Source organism: Ischnura elegans, chromosome 7 (assembly GCF_921293095.1).
Source record: "Ischnura elegans chromosome 7, ioIscEleg1.1, whole genome shotgun sequence".
NCBI lineage: Eukaryota > Metazoa > Arthropoda > Insecta > Odonata > Coenagrionidae > Ischnura > Ischnura elegans.
In genome coordinates, this window is record NC_060252.1 from 86,206,683 (window position 1) to 86,226,819 (window position 20,137).

The window sequence follows — 20,137 nt, forward strand, 5'->3', positions numbered from 1 at the left end:
AAGCGACAACATATAACAGACATTCTGAGCCATCAAAAGGAGGATGAATACAAAAAAAATCTTACTGTACTTACTAAGTTTGATGTGGCCTATTTCAAAAATTGAATGTATAGACTGAAGTAAATCATTTTTGCATCATTGAGATTGCTAGTCTCTTCTAGTATCTCCTCTTCTTTCTCGAAAGCAGCACTGCATTACACACATTATACAAATATTGAATGAGTGCTTAAAGAAAAATTTTCCTGTATTTCTCCTTATTGTGTGTATAAGGAATGAACAAAAATAACTGAATAGAGTTTGACAAAATTAGGAGCCTCTGCAATTGCCATCATCATCCGGCAGATTAAGATGTGGAATCTTCGGGAAACCTTTGGTATCAAACACTTATAGCAGATATGCAATTAAATACTCTTTTACATAACTCATTGACATCCAAGCATTAAATAAATATAGATCCTTTTCATTTTCCTAAAATTTATCATTTTTGTCTCTTTGAAAACCCGTTAACCTCTGGGGTCCTGGGGCAAAGTCCTGAATGTCTCTTTCAGGGAATATGTAGTATCATTGAAGGCCCTTGGCTGGTAACATATGTAGTTTTAAGGTAGTTTTAGTAAATGATTGTAGACCCAAGGCTTCGTGCAAAGAACCATTTCTGAGTGACCCTTCTGAGTGGTTCAGGCCAGAGGCCCTCAATGATGGTTGACATTGAGTGATTTCCAATTGGCATAGCATATACGTCCTCCATTTCTCTTATTCACTTCCTTCCCTTGACCATTGGCTAACTCTGTGAGGGGCTATCAGGAGCTAATGACAAAGATAGATTACAAAAAGCCCAAGAAATGCAACTGAAAATAACATTCAATTAAGCTAAATATTTCATAAGCAGCAGTAATTGTGGTACAATGAATACTTCAAAAAATATGGTAACATTAACGAGATGAAAAGAAAATTCCAACTTGGAACATTCACCAACAACAAAATTTCACTAAATTTGAAAACGGACATCACAGTCATCCATTTTGAAGACGGGTTTGGCTGTAAAAGGAGCATTTTTGTTCCCCTGATCATATCCTCTCCATTCCCTTGCTCCCTTAGCACAATGGAACAACAGTTGTTGCCATAACAACCACAATTTGAAAGCGAGAAAGTGCACATAACTAACAATTGGAAACAGAGGTGGATTAAAGTCATTGTTTTGCGGGATTAAGGCCATTGTTCTGGATCATTACTTTCCGTAGTGGCTTAGGGGTATGCAATACCTCTCAGCGATAATGCATCTGAGGTCTGCATAGACAGAAGGTCTTTAACTATTTCTGAATTAATTAAAACATTGTTGGTTAAGCTGAAGGTTGGAGAGCCACATAAAATATTACCCCAAGTTTTCAATTCTTCCAGAAAGTTCGGAGGGTATTGTCACCCCCCTTACCTACCCCAACTCCTTTTATCTGCCGCTGGTTGGAATATGGCCATAACCTGACAACCCTTTCAGCCATCGTAGAAAGTTCACTGATCAAGGCCATAGTGAGCATGGGGGCTTCAAACCCCCTCAATTGCTTGTGATATAAAGTCTTAAGCATATTGTGTCCCACTGAACCCCCTCTGAATTGTAACTCTGGATTAAACCCCCTCTGAAAGATATCACTGGCCGCAGCCTTGATCTTGAGGGAGATCTATTTCTGTTGATCGCCTTGCAATTGATTACTCTTGGATTTTGGGATCACACGTTTTCAGTCTTCTCATGTTTTTTTTCTGGTCAGCTCAATGATCACCTCCCCCCACCACCTCCACCTCCCCCTCCCCCTTCTTTGTGACCCCCTCCGCCACCACCTCCTCCACCTCCGCCTCCACCACCGTCCCCTTCACTGTGGCCGTACTTCTTGTGGCCAGCCTTCCCTCCCTTCTTCCCGTACTCCTCCTTGTGTCCGTGGTGTTCCTCGTGCCCGTCGTGATGTTCGTGCCCCTCTTCCTCGTCGTAGTAGTGTCCCTTCTTGTGGTGCCCCTTCTTCCCGTAGTGATCTTGGTGTTTTCCCGACTTGTGGTGCTCGGATTTGTGGTGTCCACCCTTCTTCCCTCCGTACTCTTCCTTGTAGCCTCCCTCCTTCTCGTGGTGTCCCTCCTCGCCGTCCGAGTCGAAGAACTCGTGCTTCTTCGAGTACTCGTCCTTGCGGTGCTCCTCGTGGGTGCCCTTGGTGCTGTGTCCCTTCTTGTATGCGCCCTCTTCGTCATAGCCCTGCCCTTTCTCCCCCTTGTGTCCTTCGTGATGCTCTCCATAAAAGTCACCTCCGTCGTGGTAGCCATCCTTCTTGCCCTTCTCCTCTTCGTACTCACCTGAGGAGGTTCAGAGAGGAATGAGAGCAATGGTATAGATTAAAAGATGCTTACTCAATAATTCTGTCGTGTTTACTACACCAAATGTTGGAGGATTAATAACACACGGGATACTTTACACCGATTTATTTAACACAATTCAACTCCGGCCATATGGCCTCACAGCACACCGGATATCCGGGAACCACACCAACGCCACCTTGGTCTCCAACACTTAAGTCACAAAAACAAGTGACACACAAAATGCCATACTTCACAAATTCAAAGGTCAACATTTTGAGAACACATAGTAAAAACATTTAAGTAATAAAACAAAAGGAAAAAAATGAAGCATTCCACAGAAGAAAAATAATTTGCCTTGATTGGGATTCAAATGTGGATTCCAAATTTGCTCTGGGTGTATTTACAACCTCAGTTATGAAGACATCTTATTCTTCTGCAAATATTTTTTATAAAAGATAGCTTGGTAGCTTAAATGGTAAGGCTCCTGGATCAAGTTTGGTTGATCTGGAATTGAATCCCAGTCAAGGAAAATGTTTGATCCTCAGTAGAATATTCAAAGTTTATGTACACTTACAGGGTACTCCAAAAGGTAAACCACTGCCTAGTCTGCAATTATAACAATGCAACAAGTAAAGACTATGTATTCTCAAAATAATGACCATATGAAAATATAATTTGAGGAGCAGAAAAAATATGAATTAATACGTTATGCAATCTTGGACCTTGGAAGAACCTAGTTCATCAGATGAATAGTGTTTACTATGGCTGGAAAAATAATTCTGTGAGCTATGCATTTTCAAAATGATAACCATAAGAAAATGTACCATTGGGGTGTTGGAAAATGGTGGACCCATACTACATGTAACTCATGGGCTCAACACTTAGAAAGAATAGAGTACTTCAGCTACATAGCATTCGCTTGGAGTAGGGTAGACTTCCGGGTTCCGTTCCACGTTGTCATTTTGATGGCAACATTTCACTTACTGTGCTGTAGGCATCTTCAGGCCAGGCTGAAGTGTAAAGTGCTTCTAGTTGTCTGATATTTATTCAGTAGCGCCAGACTGATAATGTGCATGCCTGTCCCCCATCTGCTAAGCAAGAGAAGGGGGGAGGCCTTTCTGGGGTCCAGAAACATGCGTTTCCAAGTGCTGGAAAGGGTGTAGGTTCTTTACGATTCATGTTGCATGGCCTTTTGAATATTTCCACCGCCTCTCTCATTATTTTTGGTATATATTATTTTTCTTTGGACAGGATTTTTGGTTTATCAAAGTTAATTACATGACCTGGCCCTGACAAGATGTGCTGAGCAATTATCTTCTTGTAGCAATCTTCTAGCAATTTATCTTCTTGTCTATTCTTCAGTGCTCGAGCATGCTCTATTTTTCGGCATTGTATGGCCCTCTGGGTTTGCCCTACATATGATTTATAGAATAAATAAAATAACTTTGTTTTATTTCACACTTTATTTTAAATAGCACGACCCGGGTTTCAACATCTATCCGGGTCGTGCTATTTAAAATAAAGTGTGGAATAAAACAAAGTTATTTTATTTATTCTATAATGAAGCAATTCCACAGAATAATGCCTGAGACAGTGTCTTATATTACATATGATTTCCCACAGCTGCATTGGACCTCATATACACCCTCGTGTATCTGATATGGGAGGTAGTCTTTCGCTGGCCTGAGTAAACTGGCCATTTTATTTCCACATCCAAACCTAGTTTGAATATTACGTTTAGCATGGACTTGTGATATCCTATCTGTGGTTACACCGATAAAAGGGATGAAAGCACGAGTGAAAGAATCAGGATTCTCGTCCTTAGGAGACAGATTCTTCAAGCGAAAGGCCCTCTCTGGTCCTAAAGCATAGTTTTGTTTCCTCTTTAGCATGATGGTGGTGTATTCATTAAATTTTAATCCCCTTCCTATCTGCCATGATGCTTTTCAGTGCTGAAATCCATAGGTCTGTTTGTTTTGCAAATAAGTACTTTGAAATTTAAATCATCAGATATTTTCAAAAAAGGCTATTCGGTCTTCAAGCCGGGTGGTCTCCCTCCATCCTGCCGACGTTTTGGAACACGAAGATACACTCGGCCCTAAAAAGGAGCATTAAAAATCTAGGCTCTTTAAAGGAGGAAGAAAGACCAAAGCCCATCGCTATAGCCAAAATTCCCTATGTGTCTACGGTGTCCGGGAAAATTTCAAGGATCCTCAAAAAACAAAGTATTGACACTGTTTTCCAACCATGCTCCAAACTAAGAGATCGACTTCTTAAAGCAAAGGATCCTTGTGGTTTTGAAACTCCAGGGGTCTACCAAATTCCTTGTGAGTGTGGGCAGGTGTACGTGGGGGAAACGGGAAGAACTATCAATACAAGGATAAAAGAACATAAGAGACACCTTAGGCTCTGCCAACCGGAAAAATCCGCGGTTGTAGAGCACGCCATTGAATCCGATCATAGGGTAAAGTGGGATAACGTGAAAATTCTATGCCGCGAGACTGATTTCTGGAAAATACTGGTAAAGGAATCCATCGAGATCCGGCTGACAACTAACACCCTCAACCGTGACACAGGGTATTCACTGAGTAATGCATGGAAACCGGCACTTAAGAAAATAAGATTGGCTGCCTCCCAGCCAATCACGTTAGACCTCACAACCAACTGAAGAGTAAACAAGCTGGCAAACTTCATCCACTCACCATTAGCCCTGAGGATGGAACCCGACTCGTGTTCCGAAACGTTGGCAGAATGGAGGGAGACCATGCGGCTGGAAGCCCGAATAGCCTTTTTTGAATATATTCGCCGGGAAAGCATCAGGTTTTACTTCATCAGATATTTTGTTTCAAAATTGTTAGTTTTATACAAATTTGATAAACAAGCGTCAACCATAAGAGAAAATGTGAGCGGTATTAATATCAATCGCATTATGTAGAAAATAACTCTAGATGGTTCATAAAATCTTTTATAAAATAAACACATCATTAAAGGCGATTGTAAACTGTGTGTGTATTTTAAATGGAAAGACTGAAAATTACTTCATCTACCGTATAAAAATTTGACTGCAGAATGTCCTACATTGCAATCCAAGCCAAATCCCCATGGTACTAAATATTATTTATCTCTTGAGCTGGCTGGACACTCTGATGACGCTCATCAAGTTTTCTATGGCTTGCCACTTGGCAAGAAGTTAAAATGGCTGAATTGGCTACATTTGAACTACTAACCTGGTGGTCACTGTCCGTGTACTTGTTGAACGCATTCCTGAAGCTTCCCACAACACAATTGAAAGAACTTCAACAGAAACTTTGGGTTATCGCAAGATGTGTGCTCACTGGCTCCCCTGCATGCTGACTGACGGACACAAGGAGCAACGTCTTGACTGTGCTCGCAAAACGCCTTGACTGTGCTTGCATATTTCTTCAACAATGTGAGGGGGAGGCACCAAGGAGAAGTTTCTGGACTTTATCATCATGAGAGATGAAACGTGGGTGTTTCATTACACCCCTGAAACAAAACACTTAGGTGGAAAATGCTTCACGAGGGACGATGAAGTCCGAGCAGAGGTCACAAGCCTCCTAAACGGGTTGGTGGGAGACTTCTTCAACTTAGGGACAGAAAAGCTGGAGCACCATCTTCAAAAGTGATTTGAAAAAAATGGGGACTACGTTGAAAAATAGGCAAATATTTAAGCTTTTCAACGATGTGAAAATTAATAACAATTAACAAAGTTTTCTATTTGTAAAAAATATGGGAACCTTACTTTTGGTACAACCCTCGTATGTAGGTGTGAAAATATTAGCAGATAGTAGAATTGAGGGGAGAGCTGCCTCAAGCCAACCCTAGGATTGCTGACCAGTGATGATGAACTGAGCCAACCAAATTTATAGCTGACTTACTGAAATGAATGGTTTTGCAATGCATGCGAATTGACAACAAAATATCAATAGTTTCAACCTGTGCACCCATTGGGGTAGCCAGGAATTTTGTTCTGGCTGGTATCCAAAATCAGGGGGAACATTTTTGACAAACAGGGTACTAAGTAGAAGTTGTATACTAATTTTAACACTTTTCATTATAAAAAAAAACTTCATCTGTCAAAGAAATATTTTGTAATTTCATGATTTTTCAATATTTTGTTCTCTTTTATGAAGCAAAGTAATTGTGTTTTTATATTTCAGGGGGTGGGGGTCCGGACCCCCTGCACCTCCCCCGTGGCTTCGCCACTGCGTGTACCGCCAAACTTCCTCCCAAAGCAAATTACCGCCTTTTTGACTGCTTGTGACTCACCTTGGTGCTCCTCTTTGGCATGCTTGCCGTGTTTCTTCTTCTCAAAGTCGTGGTGTCCCTTGTAACCCTTGTCCCCTTTTTCTCCGTGCTCGGCGTGGTGTGTCTCTTGGTGCTCCTCCCCCCCACCCTTCTCGTATTTCTTGTCACCACCACCCCCACCTCCTCCTCCATCACCCTTCCCTCCACCTCCACTGCCCCCAGTGGCAGAGGACGTCTGGTCACTGCCGAGGGCCGCTGGCTCCGAGGGCTCTTCCTCATCCTCCTCCTCTGCCTCCACGTAATCATCGCTGCTCTCCTCGGCCTCTTCCTCCTCCTCGTCTTCCTCCACCTCCTCTGCTTCATCCTACACACGCAAAGAATGGGTAATGTACATCAGTTAAAAGTGACCAAGGCTGTAGTGAGTGAAGGGGAGCGCCACTTCTTAGACTAAGGATAAAGGTGGAGGTAGGGTAGCCATCTCAAGCAGCAGAAAATATCCATCAGCTATCTAAATAAGGCTGATATATCCAAACTTCATTCTTATTACATGATGGATATTTTGACGGCTTTACGTAGATATCCTGTTTGTAACATCCATGACAAGTTGTAAAAATAATGTTATAATATTATCCAAGTTATAATATCCGTGATATTTAAAAAATTGTTATTCCAAACAGTATCTATAAGTAGTATATATTCTATGTGGAGTTGAAGAGGAGAAATTTTTTGTAAGTATGCCTGGCAATCACTAAAACCATTATAAACACACCCATTACCAAATCATCAGATATTGTGAAGTTATCAAAGAGATGATGTAATAAAGACCTCCATGTCTACAGTTGGACCATGCTGTAATGTTTTTTGATGAGTTCTTTGGATATTGGACTGATATCCATGCAACCTTTGTTGGATTAACATGGATATTAGACAGATGTCATATATTAATGCTGACAATGTTGTATGGATGTTGCTGGGATGTTTATTGCTGCTTTGGATCACCCTCTTCAGTAATCAATGTTCCCATCATATGAATCACGTGATGTGGGAAATTCATGCATCAATGACCACAGGAGGAAAAATTAGACACTTATCAAAATGGAATACAATATGTATACAAATCTGTTGTTTTGGGCATGATTTCATGGAATCGACTTTATATAATGAAAAGTTAAAATTTGTAATTGCACATAAATTCATTGAAGGATGACCTAGGTTTTGATGTGGCACATCAGCTTTTGGTACATGAGAATGGAAGACAGACATTGTATAGTCACACAAAAATTGATTTCTCAAAAATATTAAAAATGATCGCTAAGTTTTTGAGAAATCAATTTTTGTGTGACTACATATACTCTCTCTTCTATTAAAATGTACCAGATATATGATATACCACGTTGAAATCTAGGTTGTCCTTCAATAATTTATGAGGTCAATTTACTTTCCATTACAATGAATAAAAATATTTTTAATTTTACTTACCCAATAAAGGTCACTGAGTTTCCCTTGAATGATTTTATTCAGCACCCAAATGCACCTTCGCATTTTTATCCTAATTTCTGAATCAGGAATACTCTTTTTTTTGTCGTCACCAATCTTTCCCTTCCATCATCATAAGATTCACTAATTGCATGCAAGTCACATGACACAATAACACGCCACCATTGAGACGCTCAAGGTATTTTGGGATCAAAGAGGTGACATCACTCACCCGCTACCAATTTAATATGCTATGGTATACATGCTCAATGATTCAACCGTTAGGTTGGTATGGATAGCCGAGGGTAGAGCTCATCAGTAAGCAAGCCAAAAACGTGTGAAGTTCACACATGCTAGGAATGTCCTAGTGCTTCTCCCGGGAGTTGGACTAAGGATTCTTTGATCAGAAGTCTAGCACTCTACCCACCAGGACACCACGCTGCCCCCAGGGAGTATCGAATCCCCACAAAAATATTTTGGAGACACTGTCTTGAGAGTGCCCACTTCCATGAACTCCCTGAAAAGCAGCAAAGCCACCCCAACTGAAATTATTTCCTGGCTACGGCTTTCAAGGGTGATCACTGTGGTCCATGGAATGGAGCCGTTCACTTGGACCTTGAATCGCAATTAATATAAAGAATTCGGCAGATGGAAGGGAAATATTGGTGACGACGGAAAAAAGAGTACCTATTCCTCATTCAGAAATTGGGACGAAAAATGCGAATGTTTCTATCCACTTTTCCCGACTTTGTGACGTCATTATTGTATTTGCTCATTAACTCGTTCTTAGAGACCCGGACATTGATGTAAAGAATCGCTCACTAGGGCGTTTATGACGACGAACCATGAGAGTAGGACGTGTGTGACCAAGGAGTTACAAAGAGGCGGTGAGCCGCTCGGGAAGAGTCAGTGACGTCACCAACTTATGTGCGAAAGGGTTAAGGCCGAAGATTATTTGCCGCTAATAGATAGAGAATCGGGTGACTGATCAAGAAACGGAAAAAGACGGGTCTTTTTTATTATTCGAACACTATTAAAATCGACAATAAAAAAATTTGGTGAACAAGCCCATTTTTGAAGCGTGAATAAAAAACGTGATCTTTACAATGAGCTAAACATCCAAGAAAAACAGACTGTAAATAAAAAAGCTGCCAACAAGACGCATTTTTTGGGTAATATATCCTTTACTATCATAAAAATCAAATTCGCAGCCACCCAGTTCGCCATTAGCGGTTATACAGACATAAATACAAATATGTGGAAGGTTAAAGAAAGAGATATATATGTGTACATGACGCTGACATAGCAATGGCGCGGAGATGAAATGATAGCCGAAAATACATGGAAAAAGAATCACCTTGACCGGGAATCAAACAAGGAATCTTCTACTCTCCCGGCAGATGCTGAGGCCACTAAGCTACCGGCTTACTTTTACTACCACTGTTTCCGGAGGTGGGGCAGTGGTGGATAAAAACGGGAGGCGCAGGGGGCGCGTCCCCCCCTTTTGGTGCTCCACGTATTGCCGAACATTGCAGAACCACAAAAGATATTTTTTATATCAAAAGATAGCATGTATGCATCTCTTTTGTACGCATGTATGCGTATAATGAGTTAAAACAAAACTATCTTAAATTGTGCATGTAACTTGATTATTTTTCAATACAATAAAAGTATCGGTGGCTCAAAATATCTTTTGCGCCCCCCCCTTGAGTTTTTTTCTGCATCAGTTAATGAGGTGGGGGGGGAGGTAGTTTATTCAAACCATTCCGCCCAGATGTGGCCCATTGTGTTGGCCAAGAGATGGCTCTGGGCATGGTTCCTACCACCAGATATATATAGGATTTGCGTTTCGGGGAATGTCGTTCCCAGCAAGAAGAAATCAACCATTGATTAATATAAAAATTATCGATTTTCATTAACACGACTCCAAGTATGAAGAAATGATTCGATAAAAATTGATGGGAGAACGGAACACCTAATGTCTGTGACGTTAGAAGATTACGTGAGATTTCGTTTTGAATGTATCATCCCAGAAAATTATCGTTCGGAAATTTCCCGGGTTAAAGTAAAATTTCAATGACCGCAGTAAGTGATGAAAAATAGCACGGTAATTAAAAAATGTTTAAAAAAATCGCATTCTCTAAAGCTCAAGTATTTAATATAATAATTAGTGACGACGAAAGTTAACGTGAACAAATACGTTCAAAGAAACGGCTCGCTCGCGCCTGTATGTTTAAAATACATGTTTGACGAATATATGGTACATAGAGATGCATTTAATCAACTCTCTAAATACGTCTATGTGACTTAAATTAAAATGAAACAAGCAAAAGATTAAAGTCGAACGTGCTTGAAAATGTTTCTGACTTCTTACTTGATGAGGCGAAAGAAAAAGTTTTTCAATAACGTACTAGGGAATTATATAGAGTGAAAATAGATTAGCTCTTCATGAAGAGAAACCAACTCGGAAGTCACTTGAAAGTTTTAGCTTCTGAAGCAGAAAAAAATTTACGGTCTAGGCATTTAACTACAAATTTACGTTCTAGACCGTAGACACTGTAGTATACTAGAGGGGAATGTGGCTCATAATGACATTTCTTTTTCAGGATCGACTCCTTCAAATCACGTCCCGAACAACCATTTTCCCTTCCACTCAAAATAATTCCTCCTATTGATGCCTAGAAAGACGAATTGCACATCCTCTTGCAAGGACGGATTCAGGATTTTTTTCTGAGGGGGCACACAGGGGTCTAACAGGCGAACGGTCTTCTCATATTTAGGATTAAGAGAAACACAAAACAATTAATGTACGCAATATACTTTTAACTTTAATATAAAAGTTATCAATATGAAAATATTAATAAGTTACACATATATTAACGTCAGTTTTCTAATAAGTTTCCTTTAGACAGCTGATATTGTTTTATTATTAACTCGCGATCAAAAGCGGATAAATCAACACGGATTATTTTTGTGGGATAAATCAGCACGGATATTTGCGTGGGAAACTCGCTGTCGCTTTAATAATTTTCTGACTTTCGCGTCATACCTTCTCGGTTGGCACCCTTCTTCGTTTTTATATTACTTGGGAAATAACTTTTGATTCCAGAATTTCATGCGAAAGAAAAGTTGTTCAAGTATCCTCTAAATTTAACTCTAATGCTGATTGCAGAAAACAAAATGAACGTGATGTTAACGTGACCGCACTAAAAATTCTGTCTATGTATTTAGCGTCTGAAGGGGAGGGGGGTCGTCATCATCATCATGATTGGTCAACAATCCTAGGATTGGTTTGACGCTGCTCTCCACTCAGTTCTCCTTTAGGCTAATCTTTTCAATCCTACGCATTACTTCTCTTTCACATCTCTCTTTACTTGTTCCATATATTTTGTTCGAGGTCTTCCTTTTCCGTTCTTGCCTAGCGTACATAGCATATATGTATATGTTTCCTTCCTCTATACATTTAGACCTATTTATACATACTTAAAATGCCTTTTGCATCAAATATTCAATGGTAGAAAGAAATAAGGAAATAAAAATATTAAAAACACATTTCTACGAGAAAAGAAGCCATCATCATACCCTTGAATTCCCAAAATTATCACTTACTTCAAAAATCCTATGTTAACAATTTTGCATCAAAAATCCTCTGTTAACACAGAGGATCCTCTGTGTTAACAGAGGATATTTGGTGTAAAATTTAGATTAATAGTTAGATTCTGTAGATAAAATCGAGTAAAAATTGAAAATTGGGATATATTGTCCGCTATACAAACATTCTTAAAATCTATGCTGGTATAGAACTTGAAGAAAATTAATATAGAAGCAGAAGATTAATGGTCTCAAGCAATTTGGACAATTAAATAGGATTAGTAAAGAATGAATAAAAATAAGATGCATAATCTTACAGTGCATCTAAACTCATTACAAAAACAATTTAATTAACATAAGCTGAAACAGAAGATACGAAATATTTCTACCAAACACACCCCTTTGGACGATATCTATTTTCAGTCACAGAATAAGTCTTTGTACCAGTGGCGGATACAGAAAAAACTCAAGGGGGAGAGCAAAATATATCTTGAGCTGCTTTTAATTTTATCGCAATGAAAAATAAGTCGCATGCAAATTTTAAGCTAGTTTTATTTAAACTGAATATACACTTATTCAAGACAATGCCCTCTTATGAAATATAAAAGTTACAATTGTGGTTCTGCAATGCTAGGCAATGGGGATGGCCCCGCAAGGGGAACGCGCTCCCCCTTTGCCCCCCATATGTATCCGCCACTGATTCGCACAGTGAACTTTTTAGGCCAAAAATATTGCTATTGCATGGCAAAACCGAATTATGAACCCAAGCTCTAAGGAAAACATTCTGAGAAGAAATTAATTGGATGCTATTATATGATAGAATATCAAAACAAATTCTGATGGTAAGGGCATAAAAAAACGGGCAAAAACAGGGGTGTACCCAGGATAGAAACTAGGGGAGAGGGGCAAGCCATGGTTGTTCAAGTTGTAATATTTAAGTATGGAAAAGGTGGATGAAACCAAAATTTTAAGAAAACTATAACAGTGCTTTTTTAGTTAAAAAATTATTTGCTGAAAAAAATTGTCTTAGTCACACGTTTTATACTAATATCATTTTTCGTGTTCAAAAAAAATGTTGAAAACTTTCTTTTCAATTCAGCCCTAATTTTCTTCGAAGACTTTTGTGATTTTTACTTCTAGGGATAGGGGGGCAGCAACCCCCTCTTGCCCCTCGCTGGGTACGCCCATGGGCCAAAATAGAATCCAAGAAATTGAGGGTTGATGTAATCCTACTGGAAATTATGTGGTTGGATGAAATTGAATTGAGCGTAATGAAGATGATAAAACGAAGGAATCGGTAACTAATTTTGCATAAAAGATAATAAAAAGACAAAAATGCAGAAAAAAGTTACTATTATTTAACCACTATCGCAGCCAGAAATCTGCTTTTTTAAATCCAACACTGAAAATCACAGGGAGCTTAGGCATAAAAGTATCTACGATAAAAAAGAAAATCTATGTAAAAATATTTCGCAGGCAGTTTTTGCTATGAACTGCGATTAAATTCCGAAATTTCTTAATTTCTTTTCTTCTCAGTTAATATGTTTCGATGAAAAACTAATGTTCACTACAGGAGAAGTCATCGCACACAAAACTCAGCCCATCCCAGACTGTGTACTGATTCAGAGTTAATCTTGTAATACAATGATTCTGAAATACGGATAAACCAGTAACGTGACTTTTTTTTTTTACTTCCCCATTTGTATGCAGACCTGTGCGCCGACTAAACATTCGATGATGGCGTCCTCCGTAGGTCATTTCCGCAACGTACGGCGGCGCGCCGGAGTCCACGCAGATGCTCTCTACGCTACGATTGGCCATAACTAGTTAAAAATTGAGCTCCAAGATTAAAAAAGTGAAAGATAAAATATGCGGCTTGTATTATTATACTCAGAGATGGGCAGTATCGAAAATACTTGTATTTGAAATACGTATTTTTGATACATTTGTAGTTTGTAATTTGTATCGTAAATACATTTTCTGAGAGTATTTTGTATTTTGTAATGAAAATACATCTAAAGAGTAATTTGTATTTTTAAAATACATTCAAAATCAAAATACAAATAATTTTTTTGTGTATAATTTGTAAGAGCGCGCGACGATATGGCAGGGATACCGAATCGGTATTAGCCTGCCATCTATGGGACAATAAATTGCCCCTTAATTTACTTCTGTAAAAACCTTTTCAAATGACCCGGGAAAATCCTCATTCAATGTTTTAAATAGGAATGAAATTGAAGTATTGCTATTTCTAGGTGACAAATCGATATGTGCAAGTGCATATCCGGCTGTAAAAAAGTTGTTTGTACGTTATAACTCTGGCCTCACATCCAGTGCTCCTGTGGAAAGGTTATTTTCTTTCGCAGGATTTATTCCTAATTGCAAAAGAAGTAATTTAGCAGTCTCTATGTTTGAAACATTTATGCTTTTGAAGGGAAAGGAGCATTAAGGAGGAGTAAGTGAGACTAGTGAAATAAACAAATTATTACCATATATTCCCCGTATTATTTAAAAGATTTTGCCCTGGATAATGGTCTGATTGCCAGTTACTTATAAATACATTGTAAGAATGTTTGAGCCTCTCATTCTAAAAATAGTTCATATTTGAATTGATTTTAATTTTTCATTAGATAAGAACTTCGGTGAAGGTATGTATTTTGTATTTTAAGAATGTATTTTGAAATTACATTTGTATTTAGTATCGAAAATACAATTTTTAGAAGTAATTTGTATTTTGTATTTGAAATACAGATTTTAAAAGTAATTTGTATTTTGTATCTAAAATACATTTGACGTGTATTTTGCCCATCTCTGATTATACTTAACTATTTAACCCTTTTCTGTAACCCAAATCCAGTGTAAGAGGTCTTCTGGACTGTTTTTGGTTTAAATGCAAATAAATAAATAAATAAACATCATTATATCATGTGATACTCCTTGTTAAAAATTAAATCTAAAATGTGTGTTCCATGAATTGGTTGTTTTCGGTTTCAGTTTATTTATTTAAAAAGTATAACAGATGTAATCCATTGTTGTTGTTGTGGCCATATGAAGAATAAAAAAATAGCGCAAAGGTCTATTCGCAGACTTTCTGGTGAAATAAAAAAATGAGGATTCTATCTTTGATCGAGAATTTCTTCACGTATTGCATTAACAAGTGTACGTTACTTATCAGTGATATCTCGTTGATTGGTCTCGAAATATTTTTTGTACACAATGACTTACGTATGGGTAACTTTCATGAACCATAGAAAAAAGTGCATGCACAATATAATGAGGGCAAGAACAAGTATAGCGTGAAAAATTAAAGGTTAAAAAATACCGACCATAAGAAAGAAAGACTCTAACTCGTTTTTAATAAAAAGCCATTAGACCGCTATTTATTAAGTTCAAGCACCAATAACAAAGCATACTCTGCCTTCTATTTGCGCATAATTTAAATGGCACATAAATATTTAGCCTCAGTCAAAGGGAAGGATAATGCATTTCAAAAATTGAGTAAGCCATCTTAATTCCAATATATATATTTCTTTTGGTGGCAATAAAAAACATATTAAGCAAAGTAAAATAAATTTAACTATCCCTGCATCACCCGGTATTAATCCTGTAATTGAGGTCACAATTTCACTTGGATCGGTATAATGCACGATTCATGGTCAAAAAACCGTAATTACTGTATATTTCAAATACATGCCTAGCAATTAACCTATGTAATTAGGTAGTAATCAGTGCAACTCAATGCTAACCCATAGAAGCTCCAACAACGGTAGACGCACTTAGTTACCTATTTTGTATAATAAAATGCCAGTGTGAAAGTATTTTGTCTTGAATTTTTTTTAGAAAGATTCAATATTTGCAGGCCATCATACGTCTACAATAACCTATTTAACCTAGCTATACACGAATGAGGGTACTACGTTTAAAAATGTCATGTGACAAACGCAAGGGATCTCTCGGAATGGACTGAAATGATTGCACAAGGCTTCAAATATCAAAAATCACATTAAAGTAACTAATTTTTATGTGTTAAACATAATTAAAAAACATTAAATTCCTAATTAGAATAGTTTGATCTGGAAAAAAAATAAAAAATACCCTTTTCCGAAGACAGTATAAATTGCTCTTAAATGTAAAAAGATAAGCTTTCCATATCTGGGAAAATGAAGTGTAAAATACCGTAATTGGTGAGTAAGGATTGGGACGCTATATTAATATCTAAACCTAATCAGCACTCACACTTTATTCTCCGAGCGAAGAAAAGCGTATTATTTTTTCTTTTTTGGGCATTTCATACGGTTTTTTGGAAAAAGAATGCTTTTTTAAAATAAATTTTTGTTTTATTTTTTCTACTTATTAGTGGTGAATCATATAAAACGGTGAAAGGAATCATATAAAACTGTGAAAGGAATCATATAAAGCTGTGAAAGGAATTTGTGCCAAAAAATTTATAATTACTGCCATAAATTGAGAAAATTAAAATGCTATTTTTCCGTATGGAAATTTATTTAACAAATTAGAGCGATTTCACAAATTATTGCTTGGAAAATTTCAACATGATATTAATTTATTTATCGAGACTATAAATTGAATGGAAAATTGGCAGCGATAGTATGCATATGATGCATGATCTAAAATTCCGGACTGCTTGGCCCCACCGCGTTATATAAAAGAAAACCTTGTTGACGTACCTGCCGCCTACTTTCTGCGGGCCTGTGCCTGGGACGTTCCAATTCCTCAGACTTTTCTCCTGCTAATTCATCCTCCCCATTTCCTGTCGGCCGCTCGTTTCTCGAACGCTGAGGAACCCTTCGAGGGTTCTCGTAAACCCTAGCCGTCTCCGTCACCTTCCTGTCGAACCCTCGCCTCCTTGGGACTTCTTCCTCGGCCTTAGGCGTTGGCGTTGGTACTGGGGTGCTCCCTTCCACGTCCTGAGAGACAGTTTGCTGCATAAGTACCGGTCCCCTGCGCTGTCCCCGTCTCCTCCTGGCGTTCCAATCCTGTCTCGATCCTTCTGCTGCCGCCCCTGAGGACGAACCTTGAGATGCAGGGGTGGCTTGAGTCGGAGTCGTGACTCGAACCCAGGAACTCCTCCCGGGTCTTCGCTCCATCGTGACGTAGGTCGTCTTTGTCGGGGTAATGGTGTTTTCTTTGACTTGCAGGGCCTCATCGGTTTGGTGCAATACGGTTGTCCTAGTCGTGCTCACCGGACCATCACCGTCCGGCGAATTCCTCGTACCGGCCCTCCTTCGCTGTTGCGTCCAGGGTTTCCTCTTTGCCCGCTCAGGCCTCTCGACCACCTCTTCCTCATCTTTTTTCTGCGTCCCATCCTCCTGCCTTCTGGGTTCCCTTCTAACACTGCGACCTCGCTGGTCACCATACGTGAACTGCACCGGTCCCCTGGAGGTGTTCTGCTGTTCCGAGCGGTCAACTTCCGCCTCCGGCTCGGACCGCTGCACCCCTTCGCGGAACTTCATCCTCCTCCTCCCCGGCGCGTCATCGCTGTCGACGGTCCGTCTCCCATCACTGACCGCAGCGGGACCGTGTCGGGTAGCTGGTCTGTGAACCGATCCATCTCCGATTACCTTAGCGCGGCTTGCGTAATCCCTCCGACCACCACTCCGAGTCCCCTCGCCTAGCACGGCTGGTGATCGCGGGCCCTCTCTTGCGTGATGTCTGGGGTAATCGGTCTTTTGATTCGATTCCGCGGTGGTGGTGAGGCCGTCTTTCGACACCTCTTCGCCCGGGCGGCCACGAGAGCGTGGCACTGGTGAATACCCTCCCTCTTTGACAGGATTCTCTCTAGGAGGAGGGGTATTCTCTTCAAAATTTGCGCTGCGCACACTACCTTCAGTTGTAGCGCCAATTTTCTGTTCGTCCAGACTCGACGAAGGCTCGTGATTTTGAGGATTGTCGGTGTCGTCTCTCAGCAAAGATGAGCGTACGTATTGTCTAGGCTTCAGGTCGGCACTAATCAAATCGTCACCGTCCTGGTAACTGAATTTCTGGCCTTTCTTGGGCTTCTTGAAGTGCCTCGGTTTTAAGATGGTGGCGTCTTCTTCCTCTTCTCCTTTCAATAGTTCTCTTGATTCACTACCGTGGGACATACCTCCGTCGGAAGATCTATAATTACTTGGAGAGTCCTTTATTTTTTTGTCGGGACGAAGTTTCTTGTAGTGGCGGGGATTCAGAACTTTCGGCGCTGTCTCCTCACTCGGACTAGGCCTATGGCTTGCAGGAAGGGGAACTTCTGTATCTTCTGAAGAGTAGAAGCTGCCATGGTTGCGTTGCGTTTGATAATTTCTCGGCTTTTGAGGTCTGGAGGTGTCTTCATCTGTAGGACCTTCCCTCAAATGGTTGCCGATAGATGGAGAGGACGAAGTTGTATCGTCTGTATTGACCCCGTAGGGAGAATGACTTTCTTTAAACCTTGCGTACAGATCACTGGCGGAGGGACCATCACTATTTTTTGGATTCCATTGAGCATCAGTTTCTTCCTCTTTGGGGGAGTTCTCACTGCTATCGTATCCATCGGAATTCTCAACATATTTTGCAGTCTTAGGGTTCACTTTGACATTGTCCTCCTCATCCTGGTATCTAAAGTTCTTCTGGTTATCAGATTTTTTATAATGCCTTGGCTTCGGGATCACTGGCTCTTCCTCTATATCTTCTTCGCTAGTTTTATACCCTCTTCCATCATTGCTACGCGGTGTACCACTGGATGACGATGAGGTTTCTGATGGCTTTTTCCTTCTGTTCTCCGCTTTAGGTCTATTATATTGCCGCACACTGCTAACTTTCGTATCAGTAACTTCACTGTAATCAGGTTTATGGTTCGCGGGGATGGGATCCTTGCTTTCCCTGGAGTAAGAGTAATCACTTCGATTGCGATGGAGCTTTTTATATCCTGGTTTCCGGGCCCTAGGAGGGTCCTCCTCCGTCTTCGACTCTTCAGCATCGTCGCCGTCAGCAGGAAGAGACGTACTCAGACCGCGGTACCTCTCGAAGCTGATGGTTCTCTCCTTAGGTTCGGACTGTTCCGCTTCCTTGGCAGGAGTTTCGTCGTAACTCGAGTCCGAAGTGGCACCCACGAACCTACCCTGACCAAGTACGGGATAGCCTTGCTCTTCATCATCATCAGCGTCATCTTCGCTTTGCCTGTCGGCATTGCCTCCCCCGAAGTCGTATCCACCACTCACTGCCTCCGGCCTTGCGTACCTCGGTATTTTGCTCTCAGACCTTTTGTAACTTCCACCTCGATCTTCTTCGTCGTCCGCGAAGGGAGAACTAGCTTCTGCGTAGTATCCAGGCGCTGAGGCATCCCCGTAGTCCTCCGGAGAAGAAGGGGCGTATCCTACGCTTTGGGGCCTTGGAGCTCTCTTCTGCACGGGGCCTGCGTAAGGACTGTACCTTTGGACGGTCGTCACGAGCCGTTGTGGGGGCGGAGCTTCCGTCACGACGTGCAGTATGTTCACTTCGTAAGGCGACGCCACGGCGTCCGGTGGAGACACCTTTCTTTCGGTCGAAGTCGAGGCCGTGGTCGCGACCGGAGGCTCCTTCAAGACCTCCTTCGACTCGAGGGACGAATCCGACGGCTCCGTAACGATCGGTATCGTCGTCGTTTCCGTGGTGACCATAAATTCGGGCCTTCGACCGGACTGGAAGGCGATCTCGGTCTCCTCCTTCGCTGAATCGTCTGCATCCCGGGTAGTCGAAGCTTCGGTCGCCTTCGTTGGTGCGTAGTCTTCCCTCACATCCCTGTGATCGACGGGGGTTGCCGAACTTCCCACAATCAACAGCAGAAACAGCGTCGTCAAGACGCAAACGCGGGCGAGGAAGCCGGGGGGTGTCCTGCCCCAGCGACCCATTTCCGAATTCACTATATTATCCTCCTGGGGGCTGGTTGCGGCGATGTTAACACAAGGGAACGTCGCGGTAAACTGTTTAGTCCTTTCGGTTCACGAGAGGCTTTTTATAAAGAAATCCAGGACGAGAGGGAGTGGGAAAAGTGGGAGGGGTTTGAAATCGGCCAAGCACGCTTTATAATCGCGGTGATGCTATCCCCACCTCCCCTCATACCTCCATCCACGGCACAAAAGGCACCCCTCGCGGCCATCTTAGATTAGTAAAGTTCTCTCTTCTCGGAGGAGAGTTCGCGCGCTATGCTCAAGTACCCCCGCGTGTGGCCAGACGTTCCGATGTTTTCTTCTCCTCTCCCTCCCCTTCCCCCCCAAAATCTCAGCGCCCCCCTCACCTGCCTCCTACTCCGTCCGCCACGCTGCTTTGAACTTCCGTTCCTTTCGCTTTTGCCCCAGGGCACCAGCAGCCGAGGACGGTCTCCGACTGCCGCTGGGGTAGATTTCCGAGCCGGGTACCGGCGGACACAAAACAAATGAAATGCTCCCTCGCGCGAGGCGTGTGATGCAATTTTCTCGCGGGGTTTAGGGAGAAATGGAAGGGGGGTGGGTAAATC

The 20,137-nt window shown here is 41.1% G+C and overlaps 1 protein-coding gene across 1 annotated transcript; it reads right to left on the bottom strand.

The window, feature by feature from the left end:
* Positions 1 to 1,765: 1,765 nt before the first annotated feature.
* LOC124163030 (filaggrin-2-like) lies at positions 1,766 to 19,532 on the bottom strand. Its single transcript, XM_046539813.1, has 3 exons — positions 16,356 to 19,532; positions 6,622 to 6,964; positions 1,766 to 2,328 (listed from the first exon to the last, which is right to left on the bottom strand). The coding sequence occupies exons 1-3, from the start codon at positions 19,530 to 19,532 to the stop codon at positions 1,766 to 1,768; spliced, it is 4,083 nt and encodes a 1,360-aa protein (XP_046395769.1).
* Positions 19,533 to 20,137: the final 605 nt, after the last annotated feature.